This window comes from Nothoprocta perdicaria, unplaced genomic scaffold, assembly GCF_003342845.1.
Source record: "Nothoprocta perdicaria isolate Ctin4 unplaced genomic scaffold, notPer1 scaffold_79, whole genome shotgun sequence".
NCBI classification, from domain to species: domain Eukaryota; kingdom Metazoa; phylum Chordata; class Aves; order Tinamiformes; family Tinamidae; genus Nothoprocta; species Nothoprocta perdicaria.
Window position 1 is genome coordinate 1996971 of NW_020456076.1, and position 23281 is coordinate 2020251.

A 23281-nucleotide genomic window follows, 5' to 3' on the forward strand; every position below is an offset into this window, starting at 1 on the left:
GCCATCCTTGATAGAAAGAAGCTTCAGCAAGAAAAAAAATCTTCTTTATGATATCATAAGATATTTTATATGTGATCTTTTGGACATGGAAACAAATGCCAAGTAGCCATGTTAATAAAGAGCCTTATATTTCACTCTATTTCATACAATTCATTTTGTCAAAAAAATATGCAGAGAAACAGTATCAATAAAAAATAATCTTTTATCTATGACAGAGAAATAATAGAAAATCATATTACTTGTTTTATAGTTTGAAGTAATAAGCCTTGGTATTGTGGATAAATGTTGAAATCATCTTTGTCCATCAACTAATTATGTAACTCTTTTGAGGAAATACATTGTCTCACTACACTTATTTTTTCTACATCAAAAAATGTTGATTTTGTTTTTAGAATTGAAATTAAAAATATTCACTATGTCATCAAAATATTTGGTGTATATCAAAATATATGGTGTAGCATTCTTTAATTTCGGGAACATATTTTGAATAAAATATATGAAATGTTGAAATTTGACAGCGAGACCTTATTTCTTCCTATAAATTGCTGCCTTTTGAAACGGAATAACTTGAATTATTTAGAATGTCAGTACCTATCACAACTACAGGAAATCACTTTCTATATTTATAATTGACTCTGGGTAAAATATACATAACATTTAAAGATAAAAGTACTTCTTCAGTGTGACTGAAAGTGGTGCCACTGAAAAAATCTAGGAGTCAAATAGTGAATTTCCCTTAGCCATTCTGTAATTAAGTAAAGTTCAGGCAGAATTTAAGGATGTATCTATTTTATGAATATAAATGACTCAGTGCCAAAATATCTGGATTATGTTTATGTTAATTAAAGTGTGATCCGGTGTGAAAAGGATGCTCAAGTGCTCAAGAGCAAAGTGCAGAGGTTCATATGCAGTATATGGTTATGTCTTATCCATATACAGTGTTGTGTTTTGTTTCAGCCTTTCTGTCTGTTTTCAAACTTGCCAGAACAGTAATCTTCACATGAGGAAAGAGTATCTAACAATATACCAGCTCAGCCTTCTACAAGTAAATCACATCTCAGGATTAAGGTCACATGGATGAGGACTTGCTCTTTCCGGAAGTTATATATATAAGAAACAAAAGTGGAAACAAAAGTAGTTGCTCCATTTACACAGTATGCAGAATACTTGTTCATGAAGTTTTTCAGAATCTATTTCCTACTTATCATTTCTACATTAGCAATTGCTTAGGTAGATGGAAAGTGTTACATACACAACAGGTGCTTTAATTTCTAACAGTGGAAATGAAAATATCCAAACACAGTAAGTTCAATAAGACCAAGTAGCCTACCTGTGTATGACCAGTCGATCTCTTCAACCAATTTCCGTTGTTGTCTATAGTATCCGTACACCAAATCTGCAAAATATTAATGAATTTACAATATTAAAATTGGGACACTAACAAGAATAAGAAGTGCAGATGACTGTCTATGCCAAGGAACGAAATAACCAGTCGCTTTGGTCTTAGATTTTGAATTATAAGAATTCATAAGTAGAATGTGATTGGCCTCATCATTTAGGCCACAAATAAAGCAAACAGAAGAACACAAAGTCTTCTTTTCACATCATATCTATTTTCTTTCCTACTTTCTATATTTCATCACAACCGTATTTTCCTTTGTAAAATTAATACAAATAGAACCAGACGTTCCACTTGAAGAAAGTTTATTTTATATGGCTTCTGAAAGAGCCACTTGGGGATATTTTGAACTCAGTGACAGCTAAACATTGAATTCATCATGGTCAAGACATTGTTTAATATATGCAAACTGGGGATACAGGTTTTCTGAGACTGTCATATATACATAGTCAGTCTACATAGACAGTCTACATAGACAGTCTACATACATATCGTAATCTTATGAAGCACTGAGAAATCTGAAGGAAGCACAACTTAATCTGCTTCAGAAATAACAGCAGCACACATATGGAATTGTTTTCTTCAGAAAATATCACAGAATTCTTCTCGTATTTTGCAGTAAATATGATTCCATGGAACAGTGTCCATAGTATCTACTCCCCTTTTTCTCTAAATGTTTTTCTCTTCCCTTTCCACTACGTGCCAGAAGTCTTTTGCAACACTTACACAACATTCATTCATAATTAAGATTTCTGCAGTAAGATCAAACCCCTTATGTGACTAGTGTAACTGAAAGCAGCAGCAAGGGGATTTGCATGTACAAGCATTGTCTGTGGACCATATTTTTAGTCAGTGTGCATTGTTCCTCTCCCTTTAATTAATTATGCAAAAGTAAGTTGTTTAAGTTCTGATTCACAGGTGTTAGCTGCTGTCTGCAGTTTCCTCCTTTATCCATTGTCCTCATAATTGTTACTTCAAACAATCATTTGAGCATTCATATGCTAACTAAGCAGGGCTTGGGCGTGAGAGCGTCCCACCACTCTTTAAATTCCACATGGAGGTCTGATAGACAAGGAGTGATAGCTTCAATGAACAAGAAAAAAAGGGGCAAGGTTCACTTTTTTGGTGCATTACACACGTATAGACCCAGTAAATCTTACGGAAAGCCTATATAAATGCCAAAAGACTTTAGGAGTTCATACACCTTCTTTACTCTGCTATTCACCTATTGTGTTTGCACAGTCTGTTCACAGCACACTCACAGGCTTGTGTGTTCTCACACTTGCAGTGATTGCCAGTGGTTTGGGTATTGCCTCTTTCTATTAAAAATACATGGCAAAAGGGCAGGGGGAGAGAAAGCAAACCTCATTAGGGGATGGAAGCAATTGAAAATCATAGTCAGTAAAGGAAAAGTTGTGCATTTGCATGGTAGTGTATGGGCACGAGTCAATGCAGCAATTCTTCTCTTGAACTACCAGCGTAATATCACAGCCATGCATTTTATAACGTGTTGTTGCATAAGTGCTCTGTGTTGACCAAGTGACAATACAGAGACAAGACAGAAGGAAATTATTTTATTTTGAAGTCAACAAAGTGACATCTGTTTTCTTTTTGGTATATAATAGTAGATACCTGTTTAAATAGTGTATTTATATGCCTTACATTGGGTTTAAATTATAAAAGTAATGATGTGAAAGTCTTCACAAAAGAGGAAGAAAATTTGCGTTTTGGCAGACAAATCTATGAAACTGATACTTGGACTTTTAAAATTATCAGCTTGAGAGCCAGCTTGACCCTAGTGACACTGACTGTCTTCAGCCAGTACCTAAAATAGTCTTAATTCTACTGGTTGAGTAGCTGATTTATGAAGGAAAAAAAAAAATCCTTCATGTTCTCTTTCGCTTCCAGGCTTTCAGGATGGTGGTGAACATGTTTCTGCAGGTTGTTGATTTATTCATAGAACAAGGCAGTTCAGTTGCAGGATCATGTCTTAACTGACTGTATGGTTATATTTCTATGCAAGTTAAGGAGATATACAAGATATCATTAAATGCTTTTTGTCCCCTTTTCCTAAGCTCCTTCAAAGTCAGAGTTTTCTGTATGAGACCTGTTTCCTTTTATATTCTGTCCAATTAACACATACTTCAATCCCAGAGGCCCATAAAGTTATGAAAAATGTCAACAAAAACTCCTCTGTTCATAAGGGATAGCTAGAATGACTTATTTATTGTTGACCTTCTCTCATGTTCCACTCTACAGTCATGGGAAGAAAATGAAGAGGGCTTTCTGGTAAAGCATAGTACTGGGAGTAAACAGATCTGGTAGATAATTTTTCCCATTAAAAATATATAAATAACCAGATTCTCTTCCTCCTAATACGATATTTCTCTTGTGAAAGAAAGAAACATCCAGGTCCTCAATATGTATTTATTTATATTCAAAAAAAAAAAAAAAAGAAAAAACTTCTGGAAATTTAAGTAAAAATATTTGTGAGTGGGAGCCTCTTACTTGGCACACTGTACCACAGTAAATGAATCAAAGAAGTGGAAATGGAATCCTAAGTCTCTGAATTTTGTCAGCATCCTTTGACAGATGCTAAGGAAACAAGCCTCTAGTATCCACCAGAGATCCCTCCGTAATAAAAGAGGTATTCTGAGGACAGCACCTTAGACGCAAGGCGCATTTTGGGATGCTGCACTCCACACACATGCCCTGTTACCAGGCAGGATTATAGCTCAGGTGCAATCTGGGGATGCAAGGCATACCTGCCTGCTGTAATTTTACCAGGTCTTTATGCTTGTCTGCTTTGCCAATGGGGTGTCAAGGACACCAGCTCCTAGAACTAAGAGGTCAAAAGGAGAACTGAAAGCTAGTTTAGCTTCCTCTCAGCCTAAGCTACGGTCCGACGCCATGTACAATGCTTTTCCCATAATGTCTCTGTCTTTAGATTAGCTCCTTCCATTCATAGGAAGATCACAGGAATATAAATCATAGTGTGGATGAAATTTATTTCACACAGCTTTACTTCCTTAATGTAAATAATCCATGACTTATACAAATGGAGGAACAAAAAGATTCAGACCACAACCTGCTAACAGTCTAGACAGTCTCATTGACAAGAAGTGTCAGTAAAATCATTTATGACAATGCGAAGTATTGGTGTGAACAGCGTACCTCTTCTACCGATTTATTTATTTTGATAATAGTTTCTGTAAAATCCTGAAGAATATCAAAGTGATTTAATAGCCCACCTCTATCTTTTCATATATTCTTTTTTTTTTTTTTTTGAAAGTCAACATGTTTCAAATTCTTTTGTCAGGATGGGTCTAAGAATGCTAAAAGTCTTAGAGAAATTGTCAAAGGAAAAAATAAAAAACAGAGTTCCTTCTGCATTGACTTTTTTTAAGACATCAATATATGTCAAGATACTTATAGGATCAGTTCTATTTATTATCCTGCAGTAGAGGTTTTTCATTCTGATACAGACTGAGAAAACAGTCAGACTTCCCCTAAACTAAATGTAATGCCAATGCATTTTTCTTACAATCTGACAATTGCCACGTTAATTTAGTAATGGCACAATAGTGTGTATGTAAAAAAAAAAAAAAAAAAAAAAAAAATTGATGAGGTTAATTTAAAAGTACATATCATTTAGCATCAGAAGACATTCTTCTCGCTTAACCTGTCACAACTTAACAGTGAAAGTGTCATGGATTAAAAGAATAATAAACCCTAGAGTATCAGCTAGGATTTATAAATCACACTGCACATTGCAATACAGTTTTCTAATGCATTTGTATATGAAAAATGGAAAGTATAAGGAATGTTAGGTATGTCATTCCACCTGTTGTCCCTTACCCGTACACATCACCTGAAGACAAAGCAAAACAGTTTCATAGATTTCCTCTTTTTGGACAACCATTAGCAACCGCTAATGGAGCATTGACTACGTCAAGTTTTAAGGCTGTGAATTTCTGAAGCATACAGGTGCCTGCTCACGAAAGCTTAGATGACAAAGAGCTTTCAGATGTGGGACTGGTACTTGTCTTTTCAAAACAGATATTTCTCAACATGCACAGATGAGTGAAATTAAGTGCCTATGAAGCTTTTGGGCTAAATACACAGATACCTCAATAATTAGATACCTATAGAATTAGATAACCCAGGAACACAGGATGACCAACTTGAACTTTAAAATATTAAATGGATTTTAGGTGTCTGAAGACAAATAAGAGTTTTAGGAAGTCCATAATTTTACTAAAGATATTATACTATTGTTTGATGTATGTATTGAGGCAAACTGGGTTTTATAAAAAGAAACAAGTATTCTAGCAAAACTGAAGGGAAAATTTTATGATTTGGATTTCTGGAAAATTTAAGGAATATATTGCACATAATTAGGAATGAAACACTCTTGTATTTGGTAACCAAGTAAAAAATATTTACAATCTCCTTTTCAACAAACTGGGAACTTGGTACAACAGACACTTCAAAATTGCAATGAAAGGTAAAAATAACTTTTAAAAAATCCTATACCAGACTCCAAAACCATCAAAATATCATTCTCTAATGCCTCCCGACTCATGAACATCTACAGATCAGTAAAGTACTACAGTTTTAGTAATATCTACCTAGCTCTCATGAGTAGTCCTTATAGATTACTCATGAGTAGACTTTATGCAAGTCATCCCAAAGGAACCTTTAATAAAATATATGCTGTTTAATACAGTATATAATGTAAACAATGTAACAGAAATCTCATGAAAAATGACATGTATATGCATATACACAGATTTATCAGAAAAAATACATGATATATACATATATAAATTGAGTGTGTGTGTATGTGTGTGTGTGCGTGTGTATATATATATATATATATATATATATAAAAACTTCTAAATATATTTGGAATTTCTTGCAATTGCATCAGGTTATGGAACTCATGCATACTTTTCCCTTCCTGTTATTGTAACCAACTACATACAAATCTTTTGAAGAAAAGGAAATATCTCAAGACTGCTAAAAATATAGGAAAAAGTATGTAAACCACTGACATACCAGAAGAAGCACACAAAAGCAAAGGAACTAATGTGTTATTTCCTAAAAAACCCTCAAACAATTAATTAAGCTTCAACTGTTCTATTTACTGTATTTTGGCAGAACTGTTAAAATAGTGGCAGAGATGGAAATCAAAAGTCAAAAAATAGAATAAGTGCAAATACCTTAAAATTCATTTATGAATATTTACTTCAAAACAAGTTTCAAAGCATCCCCTTCTCAATGCCGCCCTGCCAAATACAATGCATGAAAGCATACTCTAAAGACATTTCATTTGCCTGAATTTTTAGACACAAGACTGGATTTCTGAGCTATTACTACAGCATCTATTTCTTCCCGGAGTTTTCTCCTGTATTACTTAAACATTTCTGCACAATGACAGTTTGAATAGGAACATGGGGAGTACTTATCTCACCTGCTTCTGCAGAAATTATGTCTACACTTTGGGAACTGTTCTGGAGCATTTGCTATGTAGATTTGAACCTCTCCAGTTCCTGCCCACTAAGCATCCCAATGTCAATGGAATTGATATGCTGAAGTGTGATACCGATAATACTGATGGAAAAGCATTGGCAATACCAATGAAACATGGAATTTAGCACTGCAAATGTGTATTTTTGCACATGTTCTTACCTGGTTTAGTCTTGAAAATTTGCCTGAAAGATGTCTAGTTCTTTAAACTAGAAGCATGTCTTAGGTACGAAATAGGTTCCAAGTCATTCCATATTATCTAGACTGAAAATTCACCACAAATCCTAAAGCAGAATTTTAAGTATCTATCTGAAAGACTTTCAGGTCAAGAGCTGGGTTATCTTCAAGATCAGACAGCAAATGTGTAAAAAAAAATTCAGTAATTTTCTTCAAAATTACTTCAGGTAATTTTGAACTTGAGTGTCCGCCTTCTATTTAAGTCTCACTTTTCAAATTGAAATTGTAAGTATACAAACCTTTGGGAAACTCACTGCTGAATAGACAAAATGATAAGTGTTTGCTTTGAGTACAGTCTGGTACTACAAAATATGTTACTCTTACACATAGGGCTGCAATTTAGTCTTTAAGGCACAGTCTAGAATAGAAATGATTGGAAAAAGATGTATAAGTTACACAGAGCCAGAAGAAAATTCTGGTGTGCTTAAGGAGAGTTTTTTCCTGGAACTAAAACAGAATGTTTTTTCACTGAATGAAGTAACTAGCCCTTCCTGATTTAAGCTCTGAGAGGGAATGAGAATAGCACTTTCCTTTTCCTCACCTCATTTAAGATCCTCATTACGCTGCTATTACAGCCCTACCATGTGGCTAGCTCCTGAACACAGGACAGATATGGGATCTCCCATGGTGCACGTTCTGGATGTGTGGTCTGCAGCAGCAGTGCCACCCACATTTGTCCTCATTAAATTCATAAAATGCAGAAGGGTAGTATTTGGAAGACAGTAAATATCAAGGCCAAGCATTGCACATACTTACATAGCACTTTCTAGGAAGTAGTTCTTGCTTTTTTTTTCCCCCCCCCCAAGATAATCAGTCTCATTTAGGCTTTCATTTCCAAGTGCTGTGTGTGCTAACACACTGCAATGCAACCTGTGGCCTGGGGGCTGTACTGATCACGGTCACTTTCTTGTCCTTAGTGGAGGTGGGAGGACATGCAGCCCCCAGCACCCAATGCCCTGTTCTCTTGCAAGCAGAACACCATACCACTGCTGTGTTGCCACACATTTCCACCAGTTAGTGCTCATTGATTGCTTGTTTGTTTTAGCTAATTACAACACAGCCAGAAGCAGTGTTCTTAATGCTTGAGTTTTCTTTCCAGTCAGATGCTTTAATGAAATGCATGAGATATCACCCCACCAAAAAAGTGCCATTTTAAAGTCTATTCTATTTGAATTCCTTCTCTTCTGTTTTATTATGCACATCAGTGTTCGTTACGTATATTGATTTTACTATTAGGTATTTTTTTTAGACCAAATTATATCTCATATTTTATATACATTCAAGAGACTACCATGAGGAAAGCAGTGAGATGGATCCCAGTTCTGCCTTTTATTTCCCACAGAACTTGAATTTAACAGATGCTTTCTGAATTCAGATAGTTAACAATATTTACGAGTGAAGAGAGAGGCGTTTGTCAGGTATTTAGTGTGATCTACAGTCTGGCCTGCATGTAATCAATTATTTTTAGAGAGAAAAGGTTAATCTGCCTGGCAAGCTATATGGGAGCCACAGGAATGCAGACAGACACAGTACAGATATATATCCCCCTTCCCTCCATCTCCTAAATATTTAATTTATGCACAATTCAGGTAACAGCAGCAGGAACCAGAATACAGCTTTGAGATTTCAGGGGAGAAAAAAAAATCATTTTTTGAATACTTTAATTAATATTCTTTCTCTAATCTCTCAATGAATTCTGCCAGCACACACAAACGTAGTTGCATAAGATTTGACCCAAAAATGTGAAAATAACAGTCCAATAAGATCATATACTCATGGTTTAATCAATCACTATAACCATAAAGTTTTACCTTACTGCAATAACCACTTCCCCACACAACCCAGCCTTCTGCTAACACGGTAAGAAGCTTTTATCCAGGTCTCAGGTGGCAGTGGCACTCTGTGAAAAGCCTTAATTTGTGCACTGAACCACAAAATGGAGGCTCTGACCTCTTGCTACTTGCAATCCTATACTAAGTGTATAACACAGTTTGAACTCAAAACCAAATTGCAGTAATCCTCTTCCTAGGTCCAGATTAGTTCCATACAACTGAAAGTGCATATATTGTGGCAGCCAATTGTCAACACTCAATAACCAACCACAAATGGACTGCAACTTTCTAGCACTAAGGATTTTAATCTTTGCAAGAAAAAATCATGAAGCCTGTGAATGTTATTATGATTTACAGGATTTTTTTTTAAACACAGTTAAATATTGTGGCCTGAACAAAATGAATACAATGTATCTAATGTATATAACTATTAAATTCATTTCCAGTTAATTACAGGGACTTACAGGGACTCCAGATTAAATGCAGTATATTGCCCATTAATAAATTAATTGCTTTGTCAATTAAATTCAGTGAACATTAGAGGAAAGCAAATACCTAAAAATGTACAGTGAGTTAATGGCTTGTGTAATCTCACACCTTACAAGCACATTTCACCACACCTGAAGTGACTTGTAAAATTGCAGCTAGATGGACAATGTCATTTGCACATTAGGAACTTACACACTTAAGATCTCAGCAAGTTTAGAGCTTAGCTCTCCATAGTACTAAGAGCTTTAGGTTCTTAAGTGATGGAGACTTAGTTCTACAAAGGGATTTTTGCCCCAAAAGGCCATTTCATGCTCTTACACGTACCCCTGCAAACAGGCACTGGCCCTAGGTCTAGCTGCAAAGCACTAAAACCATGGATAAGTGCCTCAGTTTGTAGGCTCCAAAACATTTGCCCATCTTTCCCTCTCTTATGAAAATGTATTTAAAGGTTTTGTGATATAGAGAATAAGTTCAATAGGCTGGATAGAGAAGGTCTTCTGTGAATATTCTTCGGTCATGTAATTAGGATGCTTTGTACTGGAGGCACTTAGGCACTTGTGCTGTGGAGGAAGCCTGGCTTTGTGATGATGTTGCACATCAAGACTAGTAAAAGAGAGCTATCAATAGGAGATTGCCTGGATGTTTACATATAGACTTAGAAGAAGCTCTCTCAGTAGTTATTTTCTTGTAAAATACTTCCAATTAAACAAGCAGGCCCAACTAGATAAAATGAAGCTAAAGCTCACTTCCTTGAATGAGTAAGGAGAGTTTAAACTTTAATAGACCATGGAGAATATCTTAGGGAATAATAAACTTACTGAGGAGAGAGGAACATGCAGTTCAATCTATATAAAAGTTAACTCTAAGCCCAATAATATAAATATATTAGTATGTCTTTACCACAGAGCTTAGCAAAGAAAGGCAAATTGAATTCATAAGGGGAAGCAAGCACAACCAGCACAATCTAACAAAACAGTAAGATCTTGATTATCACAAGTAAAATGACCAAGTGGTCCAATGTGACAAATTAACGTTACAAAAGCAACACAGGTGCAAATCTTTGAAAAGTAGTTCCAGAATACAGGTGAGTAGAGGTTTTTCTTGGGATACTCATAAAACACACATAGTAGATAGCTCACAAAGCAACAAAAACTGAGCCATAAAATGGTGATGACTGCAATATAGTTTTACATTAAATGGGGAGAACAGGTGACAAATTAATACACTGGCATCAGCTTTTAAGAAATAAAATGCTTGCTAAAAGATCCTAGAAATAAACTATTTTCTGTTTTAATAGGAATGACACTTGCAGAAATATTTCAGTGTGCCAATGTTTGCTATTAAGATTAGGCAGGACTATACTTTCAAGAATGCTCAAGAGAGCTCAAGAGAGCTATAACAGGTAATGTAAATGTGTAATAACAATGAATTATATTTTACATATATATATACACACACATGCACACACATAATAAGAGTAATAGAAAAATATGTACACTGAGAAAAATACTAAACTACTTTTAATTTACTGGGTTTTTAACTATATAAGCTGATAAAAGAGGGCATCCCTTTGAAAAGCTGAATGAAGTTTTTCTTTTTTCTCTCAATGTCCGATTGAATTCAAAGCTGAAATTTGGAAATATATAAGAAATAGTGAAGAAAGAACATTATTACTCCTTAACATAATACAGTAGAGCTTCATACGGAAAACTATGTCCTGTATTGGAAAACTATGCTCTACATTGGTCTTGCCTTCTCAGAAATAATTTTGCAGAATTATGTGGGAGTGCATGACCACAGACATAGAGGAAAACAAAAACAATTAAGGGAAGATGGAAAAGGTTAAGAATGCTTATTTTGAGAAAGAAAACAATTAGGAATATTGATTATTGTTCCTAAGATTAATATTGGGAAATTCCGTTCTCCCTTTCTCTAGAATAACAAAAACACTGCAGGGCATTTATGAGAAGTATGAAAGCAATAAAAACTGTGAAAGGATATATTTTTTATTATATTTGTGGAACCTCCAGAAATTGCTGAGTGTAACAACTTGAAGATGAAAATGCTATAAAGATATTAAGAATATTTGGAGTTGTCCCAACCTATTTATAAGGAGATCTGACATGCATCAGAATACATATGAAAAACAACTGAGGAGTATTTCACTTATACCTGCTGCAGGATTTTGTACCATTCTTTTGAAGCATCTGCACTGGCTGCTTTCAGGCAATAGTGAATTCAGGTCTGACCCAGTATGACTATTCCTGATATTTACATAGTGAACATGAATGATCCACGGTATTTGGAGCAGGAATAATACTCGTCCTTCATGGAATGGAGTTTCTATTGAAACTATTTTGACATAAAGTATTCTATATTGCTCTAAATAATTATTATTCTGTAACAGACACACACTACTTACCTTCAAGTAAGCAAAGAACTTAATTTTACAAAGTTGGCTGGAAAAGTGCATATGACCAGCTATTCCCCTACTTAGATTTAAGAAAGTGTTTAAGCTGGTTTTTTTTTTTTTTTTTTTTTAAAGAAATGTTTCTTATTATTCTTTTTTTTCTTTGATTTCTCTTTGATACAGTTCTTGTTCCACTACTATAAGAAGCTTTTTTTTTTTTTTTTAAAGAAATGTTTCCTTTAGTAGTCTGAAACAGCATAAGGGATAAAAAACATGTCTGTGATTTGATATAACCAGTAAGCAAGAGAAAGACAATTTAAGAGCCCAGTAAAAATACCAGCTATTATAGCACTTACTTGACTGTTCTTTATCTGCCTTAATGATAGGCTGTATTTCCTTACAGTGAGACGATCCAGCAGTGGTTTTTACCCTAGCTGTACCTTGGAGTGTTACCACGTTTCCCACTATAGCTTAAGTAGCCAAATGTCTCCACTGATGAACAATGCGCAGGACACAGTAGCTCTTACACAAATAATTCCTGGAATTTACAGCTCTTAAATGTGATTAGGGGCAAATACCAGCTGTTCTTGCTGTGCTAATTCAAAACTCTGCATTGAAAGACCTGTCTCTTTCCACTGGAAACCTGTTGGATGATGCCATTTTCAAGGAAGGCCAGGAAATGTACTTAAAATGCTCTCTAAATGTGGTTTCACAATGCAATACAGCAAACTTATTTAGCCAACAGTGACATAAAATGTTCACAGTAGCACCAGACAGATATTATAGAAAAGAATGGCAAATTATAGCCAAATCTTTCATTTTGTTACCTTGTTACCTTATTTTTATATCAAAAGTCATTCTCCTCGACAACAAAAGAAAACCGTATCTAATAGTAGTCTACCATTAGGCTGTGGAATATACAATACCAGTATTAAGATACTGAGCAGAATGATCTTTTACTTTCACTAGGTAATAGATATGAAGCCAAGACAGGTATTAATTAATCCTGCAAATTGAATCTCTACTGGACATATATATATAAACACAGGTTGCTTAATGTTACTTTTCCTTGTACTGTAATTTAATTTAAATACAGGAGGACATTTCAAATGAGACTGCTGGGTACAATTTAAGTTAACATAGTTTTAATAAAGTTTAAAGTTTTAATAAAGTTAACATAGTTTTAACTATTCTCTTCTGACTTGAGCATCTGTAATAGCAGGAAAAGTCAGCTGAAGTGCAGAAATGACTTGAATTCTCTCCGTGTCAGGTCCGTGTAAGACCACAACCTAGACAGGGCAGTAGAATGGAGAGATTCTGAATTCTCATGTTTGAGGAAGCCCCTCCAAAACAGAGTCTGATTGTCACACCTGAGCAGAACTCCCACTCTGCCCAGGAAGGCGGTGCGAACTGGACTGATGCTGCCAGATTTCCAGTTCAAAGGAAAAATTGCACAAATTCACACAGATTCAGGCAGGTAACAAGCCTTTATGGTTATGCCATTTTCATGCTTCATGCTTATGTATAAGCTTATGCTACTTGCATAAGCAGAAGTTGTAAACAACAGCAGAGTTTTTTTCTTTTCCCTTTTATTTCAGCTATGTATCTACTCTTTCTGTTCTTCTACTTTTTTTTAATGACCCTTTACAGATAAATGGCATATTTTGAGTGTAACAGGTGACCAGCATTAAGCTCTTTCAAAGAGATGCTCTTTAAAAAAAAAAAAAGAAAAAAATAGATGTCCGGCTCTGAACAAGTTGGTGATCTGAATGCAAAGCATGTCTTGACTGCTTTCAATGAAAACAACTACTCCTTTTCATGGGTTAATGCCATTGTAACTTCCTCCACACATCGAGCAGATTACCATGGACACAAATTCAGACTCCTACCATTCACACAAGGTCCCCAGAAATTTACATAAGTCTGCAGAGAAAACAGGCAGTTAAGCTTTCATGGGCATGAATTTTGTGATGAAACTCACAAAGAATACATACTTTAGTCTCCTAAAACACGGTTTACAGCCAAAAACTTCAAATTAGTTAATGGTAAATGAATGTATTTCAGATGATTTTTTCAAGTGGTCATTTTAATAAATAATCGCTACTTAAAATTAATGAAAAAATATGTTATGGAAATATACTTACAGTGAAAAAGCTATTTTGCTATGCCATGATATTGCCTTCTCTTAATATAAAAATATTACTCCTTGAGTCACAGTGGTGCGATTGCTGTGAATAAAACTACATTAAGTTACAATAACTAGACTTTGACCAATAAGGTGCCCTCAAAATGCTTATCTTTTTAAAAATAATAGAGGGTTTTTTTGCCATAATCAGAATCTTCTCAATATAAGGAGGATATTCATCTACTCCCCCTCAGATCCATTTTTATAGGTCTTACTCAAAAAATGTCACTGAAATCAATTTTGGTCTCTTGGTCAGTGCTGTAGTTTTGCACTCAAAGATTTTGTCTGAGGAGAACCCAAGACACGCTCTTGCAGATGTAGGATTTATTGCAACTATATTTCTGTATCGTTATTAGGAACTATTCGTACAATGAGCCTAGGAGATTTCAATCTTCTACATTCAAATGTTCTAATATATCTTATGCACCTAAATCACATACGCATTTATCATATGTTTAATTTTTCAGTATCTCTGCTGTTTTAAACTGTCTCAGAAGAAGAAAACCAAATCTTCCAAGGAATCTGTGTAGGTCTTACTGAGGTTTTTTTGTGAATGATAGGTTACATAATGAAGAAGGTCAGTGCACTTACCTGAATAGTCTTTTAGTCCATAGGGACTGAAAGAAGCACAGTCTTCTTCAAATGCTTCAGCTTATATTTCAGATCTGATCACCAACTGAGCTTTGCTTTCTCACCCCTCAACTCATTTAGGGCTGACATGCAATCTGCTCCTTCAATAGACTGGCTTCAAAATCTTTCTCTCTGCAGGTTCTGCACCTGCAAAACCCTTCCCATGACTCTGCTGTGGTACCAGTAATTAAAAATAAAGAAACACACATTCATTATTTCTAATATAATCACATGGAAGTTTTAAATTTACCAACATTTTGATAGTAATGTCCTTTCTTGAACAAAATTCATGGCTTTCAAGGAAAGGAATTCTATTTTTTCTTAATCTAGAGTCTGTTTTTACAGCCCATAAAGATCATTACAAATTGAATACATTTCTCTTTTATATTTAGGGATGAAAATTTTCAGAGTTCAGAGCTAATTGCTAGTTTCTTTGTAAAGCTGTGAAATATTTTAAATCAGATTACCATGTAACAATTCTGATCTCAAAGCTTGTTCTTGCTTTCCTGATGCACCCAAGCCTCTCTGTGAGAAACTTAACAAGGGCAAGTATAAGATCCTTCACCTGGGGAGAAATAACCCCAGCTACACTAGTAGTAGAGATTAGGAGTTGACCTGCTGGACAGCAGCGCCGCAGAGGGATCCAGGAGTCCTGGCTGACAACAAGTTAACTATGAGACAAAAATGTGCACTTGTGGCCAAGAAGGCCAGTGGGATCCTGGCTGCATCAGGAAGAGTGTTGCCAGCAGGTCAAGGGAGGCGATCCTGCCCCTCTTTTCAGCTCTGAGGAGGCCGCACCTGGAATATTGTGTTCAGTTCTGGGCTCGCCAGGACAAGAGGGATGTGGAGCTTCTAGAGAGCGTCCAGTGTAGAACAACAAAGATGATTAAGGAACTGGAGCATCATCTTATGAGGAAAGACTAAGTGAGCTGGGTTTGTTTAGCCTGGAGAAGAGAAAACTGAGAGATCTGATCAATATCTATAAGTAGCAGAGGGGAGAATGTAGGGAGGAATGGGCCAAACTTTTCTCAGTGGTTGCCGGTGATAGGGCAAAGGGCAATGGGTGTAAGTTGAAGCACAGGCAGTTCCATCTCCATATGAGTAAGAACTTCTTTCCTGTAAGGGTGATGGAGCCGTGGAACAGGCTGCCCAGAGGGGTTGTGAAGTTTCCTTCTCTGGAGGTCTTCTACACCTGCCTGGTGCCCCTGCCACCCTGTGCCCCGTACTCTGGGTGTCCCTGCTTGAGCAGGGGGATTGGACTAGATGATCTCTAGAGGTTCCTTCCAACCTCAACCATTCTGGGATTCTGTAGTTTCATCAAAGGAACAGGAAGATTTGCCACTGATTCTGGTGTAACCATTAAATACAGGTGTGATCTCAGAGTACAAAGAATTCATAATGTTATCAAAAATGCCCTCAACTGAAACAAGATACAACAGAATTTCCTCAAATAAACTTAGACAAACCTTTTCCTTTGTCTTACTGTATTTTCTTTGAAGCAAAGAGCCCATTGTGCTTTAAATTATCCAAATTCAAATAGAATTTAGAAAGCAAAGCATAAGTTATTCTGAGTGAAGTATTCAAGCATTTTCTCCATGTGCGAGAGAATTGTAGTAAGTAAAAATCCCTAGACTGATATCAATAGTCATGCATTGCATACATGTAGTGACCTTGATCTGAGAAATTAAAGCTAATCTCAAGGCTGTATCTTGAAGTTTACTCTTAAAAACAATCTGGGAAGAAATCAAGCATTCTGACACATATCTGAAAGACATGAATGATCTTTTTACTAAATGATTTTTGCCTAAAGGCATGCACAGAAGTGATGACAGTTTGAAGCAGAAGCCAGAAAAATCCTTCTTTTGTGCATAAATCCCTACCACTAAAAACAGACGTATTTCATACACCCTTATAACTTTCTGTAATTCATTTTATACTTCATGCAATTTCTTCTGCTACTCCATTTCATTAACATGTTACTTCAGTTTTACCATCAACTTCAAGAGACTTCCATAATAATAAGTTTCTCCATAACGAAGAAATACCTTTTCTGTGAACAAGCAATATATGAATGTTATACTGTTTCAGTTATGGGAAATGCAAATTTTCAAGTTATAAGCACTCATCATTTGAAAGTATTTCAAATTTTTGAATTTATGATGAAAAGTTCTGCATCTTTACAAATCATAGGCTTCTGCACAAGTATATTAAAGCAAAATAAGAGCAGAAACCAGGAAATCAAACTTTTTTAAGAGAATAACACATAGAAATTAGCAAGAAGCCAGTGATATCTTTGGAGAATGTGTAAAGCTTATCTCTTGGTGGCATTCCAGCTATGGTCTATGCTACCTGTGGCTTTTGAAGGTCCTCAAGCGATGCGTATTACAGATAATTAAGTCACCAAGAAATAGATAAAGCTACCAAAGTCTGAATTAGAAAATAAAAGTTAAAATCTTCATCCTAAAAATGAAAAATAATCGTCCTTGAATGATTTGAATACATAAAAATGAATTAACTTTCACCTCTGAGACACAACAGAGGCCTATTCAGAAAGGACCATTGTTGTCTGTGAGGACAAATCTTGAAAAAGTAGAGAAGTATTTCATCAAGTTACAAGAAAATGCATTAAGTGTAGTATAAATAAATGAATTATGATAACTGTATTAAAACATTTTTTAGATCAAATGAAAATACAGATTTTGGATTAAAAAAAAGGCTTCCTATAATTTTTTATCTATTTCTTTCTAGCTTTAAGTTTTAAGCCGGGCATCATTCCGCATGCCCTTCTTTCTAGTTTTCTACTGTCTTAATTATTTTATTTCATCCTTTTTTTTCATACAATTTATTTCGCAAAGTCTAACCTACTGCACAGGTCCCATAGCTTAGTCATTGGCAGAGAAGGTTCATATGACAGTGAAGAGCCAAGCCTGTAAATGAAATTACTGTAAAGATGATTCCAAACATCAAACAAACAAATAAATAAAACCACTTTTTTTTTCTAGGATCACCTTTGGACCGGATCAAGGGGTTTTTATTACCCAAATGAATTATATGACCTGCTCCTAGTAGTAAGGAATCTATTTATGTGCCCAACTTGTGTCAGGTAAGAGCAATTAGTTCAGTGTCACACAAGCAGACCAGGTAAAAATGACAGTTAAGGGCAGGCTGCTGCCATCAAATTAATTCCCTACGGAAAGAAAGCTGCCAGACATAGTCTAAATGATGGATGAATTGTTCTGCAGGACTGCATACAACACACGGTCCACAGTGTCAAACCTCTTTTTTTTTTTTTTCTTGTATCAATCAAATTTAAACTCCCTTTTTCACCTATATGTTTATGCCTCAGCCCCATCTCGGATTTGATTCAGCCATCAATTGCTTAATCTCCAGGATTTCATTTGTATCTCATAATTATTTAGACCTCTACAGTTGTCTATTCTCACCATACCCATTTGTAGGGTGAGCTCTGCTACCATCAGCAAAGCAAACTCCTTCATATTTAAGCCACTCCTTTATTGGCATGCACTTCCTTCCTTTCTCAAGGTTTGTCATTATTAATTCTGTCACAATTAGATTAAAAGTGAAGGGAGATCATATCTATGCTTAGTGGCAACTCAGTGCAAACTAACACTGTAATATGACAGAAAGATTTTTTTGAGTAAATAATAGAAATTCTATTATCAGCACTAATTCTGCTTGCTATAAAGGTATGTAATGAAAGAGATTAGAAGCTTAATAAGGAGAAATCATACTCTATATTCTCTTTCTTGGTACTTTGATGTTAACTAAATGCTAAATCAAGCATTTTAATCTATTCATCAATACCTAATTTATTGACATTTTAATGGACTCACCACTTTTACTGGCAGAGTACTGTTTTATTTATGTTGGGATTAAGTCTCATTTATTCATTCATTAATACATATCTCTTCTCTTATGGTATTTAAAATGGCACTTGAATGAAATAGGATGGGAGAGCTTTAGGAACAACTTTAGGAAGAAGCTTCTACTGGTTTTATGGGCATCCTCATTTTTAGTTTTATCTTTATAGCACATACACTGACTAATAAATAGGTTGTTTTGATTCAAATAATTTAATATTCCACATTTTGTGGCCATGTTTTGGACACTTTCCTACACTAAACAGAAAAAAATGTTTGAGTATTTTAAGAACCAAATATCATTCAAATTTACTTTGCTATATAAATAGCCATTTGCATTATCAGGTATTTTTTTTCTTTCTAGGTATCAAATCACTGAAATTTGTATATCAGAGAACACAATGAGTTTCTTAGGCTGGTACAATCTCATTCAATCCCTACTGAAGGTTCTAGCAGAGCACGAATCTTTAGACACTTAGGGTTTAGGTTTACATAATATGTAGCTGGTATAGGTGTTGTGAAATCAGAGCAGATGTCTGTGCCTCTTAGGGCATTATCTTAGAGTCCCAGTGCTTCCTATTTCAGTAACAAATAGAGAAGAATTTCACAGATATAAACCCCTTAAAATACTTTGCAACAGGAATTCTTTCTTCTAACCTAACTAATTTTCCTATTCCCAACAGTTTTTTAGCCTGTTATACTGCTGTATGGAGCCCTGCTCTATGGAATCCATTTTCCATCATTTTCTAAATGTCTACTCTGCTAAAAAATATCATGACACATGAAGTATTGGAAAATTATATATAACACCTCTCCTTTGTCTCATCCTCAAGAAAAATAGATTGTCATGTTAAAATAAGAAGATAAACTAAATTTGACTTTTCTCAGTTGCACATATATCAGTGTGAGACTGCTGACTGAAAGTATGAATGTATCAAGGATATATATAAGAAGGGGAAAAACATCCACTCTAAATGCTTGAAATAACATGGAGAATTTCTTCATGCGCTTTTTAACAAGGAGAGCTGAGTGTGATAACATATAATCTTTTTTTTTTGGGGGGGGGGAGGCAGAGAGGGAGGAGGAAATTAAATTTATTGAATAGACTAATACTCTGAGAACAACATCTGTCTTGCTAAATTAGTGATATAATTAGCAATAACTCTATATAGTTATTACCCTGTATAGATACTACCAGAGGTTAGTCTCAAGGGAAATAATAGATCTGCTAAAAATTTGCTGTTACCATGGTAGGGACCATTGTTTTAAGTGCTTCTGTTTCTTCAACAGCCTAGTGTTGACCACTGTAATATAAAATTGAACTCCACAATAGAGAAACTCTGCCCTGGCCATCACGCAGTGGTGTAATTCCAGTCTGGTCTATATTATAACCCTTGTTTCTCATTGTAATGAGGTCCCTTGTCAGAGTGGCTACCAATATCCATTAACCTTCTGTTCCATCCTTTAGAAGTTTTCCCATGGCATTAATAATGCGTGAGGACGCTTGTCTCTCTCAGCTTCCCATGACTGCAACATTCAACTCTCTTATAATTTCTTACTTTCTTAGTGATACTTGATAACTAGCACATATTTAAGTTACCCTCTTCTGGCATTGACAATGTGTCCTGTCTACTTCATTCCTAGTAGGTCAGACTAAACAAAAAACTAAGAAATACCAATGAAAATACTCATTATTATCTTGCTGTTATCTTAGTTTTACAGTGTTATTGCTTTTATCATAGATATCAGAAATCTGCAATGCCTAATAGATATATATCTGAAATTTTACAGATACAGCTTTGAACAGAATAGGATAATTTCTTTTGATTGTGATTTGCACGAGAATGATTTTTCCTTGCCAATAACATTCTGATTTTTTTTTCCTAATTTAGGAAATGATGGTTTGCTTCTCTTCTGACTTCTTCCATAAAACTAGGACGATACTAGCAGACACCACGAACTTCTGGCTTGCTGGGAAAAGAACAAAGATTTTTCCTTTTGTGCTGCAATTTTCTAGAGTAAATGCAACCAGTTAAGCACACATTTCGTAGTGACAAGAGCTCTGCATGGATTCTTCAAATAATATTCATTATAAATATTACATCAAAAAGAATTTAGAGTTATTTTGATCCAATTAAAACTACTGTGAAATTTAAGTGAAACATATTTCCAAATATTGTCTCCCTGAGAATGTACCTAAACTCACAGAATTTACATGCCATTCAAGCCTGTCTATCCCCACTTGCATGTTAAAATTCTTCCTAGACATGGACAAGTTCAAGCTCTCTTGTAAATGTCCCTCCCACAAAACCAGCTATTGGTGAAGGCTTATACAAACATTATAGCAATGTCCCTGTTTTATCTATAATGCTCAACCATGTCCTGTTGATAGAGGTATTAATCAGCGACCAGAAAGTAGTGAGTGCTACAATTGATTCTTGGCTTCTCATATTGTAGAAGGGAGAAGCATTAGACTTGGGTACATTAATTATAAATAAAATATACTATTCCAACCAAATTACCTTTCTGCATAGGCATACACATTTCTATATTAAAAAGAATAAGGCTCCTTTATTAGGAGTCTTATTCATAAAAAGAATAAGGCTTACGTTATAGTGATCATTGTGGCCTGAATATCACTATCAGTACTCCTTTATTAACAACTATTACTGTGATCTATTTGTAATAATACTGCTAGAGTACCCCAAAATATGAGTAGACAATAGGATATTGGCATGACATGTTCTGTAAAGAACATTTAAATGATAATCTCAGATAAGGATGCTTACCATAGGGGTAAGTGACAATAATGCAGAACCTGTTTGGCAGGGTTTCCCTCCCTTACCTTTCAGACAAGAGCTCTCCTTGCCACTAGAATAACAGGATTTTATGAAGGGAATAACAGGATTTTATGAAGGGAAATAGAAACTGGGTCACATGTGAGCCCAGGAGAAGGATGGGAAGGGAATGTGAAAGTTCACTTCTGAGTAGGATAAGGAAGGAAGGATTTGGGGTCACTCTCAGATGAGAGGGCAAAGCAGTGTAGAAGTGTGGACACTGGGGCTTAAGGATATCTTACTTTCCCAAATCCGTGACTGCCCCTCACATTATATTACCTTCTCCTTGCATTTCTCAACACATGTCTTTCTTTAATTTGTTCATTATAATCTTGATAAAAGTATTGCGTATCTATAAACTTTTAAAAGTCATTGTGGTGCCAAGAAAGTTATACAATCAATTCCCATTTAAAGCACTTCTATACCAGACTCCTCACATCTTGCTCTGACCAGTTTTCACTGCTGTAGGGAATGAATATCTCATAGTGAGATATTCTGCAATTCTCCTCTCTGCAATGAATTCAAACTAGCTGGTTTAAAAACAAAAAAACAAAAAAGCAAAAAAAAAAAAATCAAAATGGTAGCATTATCCAGTTCATTTCTCCCACTGCATAGAGGAGATACATTAAGAACAGCTGAAAGAGAAAACTGGGATTAAGTCACTTCATTGCATTTCTCTTTTTGATGACAAGATGCATGTAAAAGTGAAACTGGAAGTAATTCAACCCCCTTCCCTGGTCTACATTTGCTGAGTATTGCCCTGGTCTACATTTGATGAGTAGAACTAGAGCTGCACAAAAAGTTAGAAAGATGAGATAAACAGAAGCTATACAAGTATCAAATGTCTCTCATTTGAATTTTTTTTCTGCTTTTTCTTTCTTTTTCTTCTTTCATTTTCTTCCTTAGTTGTTTGCTGCTTCTGCTTCTCGCTTTATTCCTTGCTTCCTTTATTTTTTGCCCTTTCAATCTTTCTTGTCTCTTTTTTCCTCTCTTCCTTTCTCTATGAAATATAGTAGAGGAGCTCTGGAAACTACCATAACACCTTTTCTCTTGGAAACCATTCAGCTCACCATGGATTTTTTTTTTTTTTTGTCTATAAGTCATAATTCACTTGAAGATATTAGAAATCTGGAATGGTCCATTAATTTTAAATGAGAAAAAAAAAAGGTATAATTTTCTCTGCTGCTTGCTTGTGCAATTTAAAGATTTTATTCACATCAATATATTTGCTTATGGTCACAGATTAATAGTCAACATTTACCACTGAATTACAACTATCAGTGATGGATACACAGCACCATTTCCTTGTAGTCAGAATTAGAGACAACAGTCATGGCTCAGGACACTACAGGGTGGTAGCTACAAAACTGGTAAATGGTGACCCATATTCCTTTTTAACTGATAGTACAGATAGAAAAAAAAAAAAAAAAAAAAAATGTAAACTGTATAAACTAAACAGGAATTAGGAACTACCTAGACAAAATTCTGTCAAGACCCTGTGGAACTGGGGTGGCAGCTAATGGAGGAAAAGCTGTCCACAGTCACCCCTCCTATGGTCATATTCACAAACTCATTCTTGTAGTTTGAAGAAAAATGCTATCATATATTATTATCACTAACAAACAGGACACCATGTGGACCCCACCTTTAACAAGAACTGACTGCTAAAGAAAAAAAATGAATTTGTAGGATGTTATCTTATCCTACTACACTTTTGATTAGGTACATATGCATATTAAATTGGAGGAGTAAGATAAAATTACATCGGTGAATCATATTCAATATAACTGCTGCTTTTAGTGTGCAATATCTATTTTGTGATATAGAGTATTGTTTTATATGATAACTA

The 23281-nt window shown here is 35.2% G+C and overlaps 1 protein-coding gene across 5 annotated transcripts in view; it reads right to left on the reverse strand.

The window, feature by feature from the left end:
• The window catches only part of PTPRZ1 (protein tyrosine phosphatase, receptor type Z1), a 125153-nt gene that overhangs the window by 86729 nt on the left and 15143 nt on the right, over nt 1–23281 (reverse strand). For all 5 annotated transcript variants that reach the window (XM_026051690.1, XM_026051689.1, XM_026051687.1 and 2 more), the window contains exon 2: nt 1331–1396. In XM_026051690.1, coding sequence (XP_025907475.1) covers nt 1331–1396 — 66 coding nt within the window. The remainder of the gene's footprint in view (nt 1–1330; nt 1397–23281) is intronic.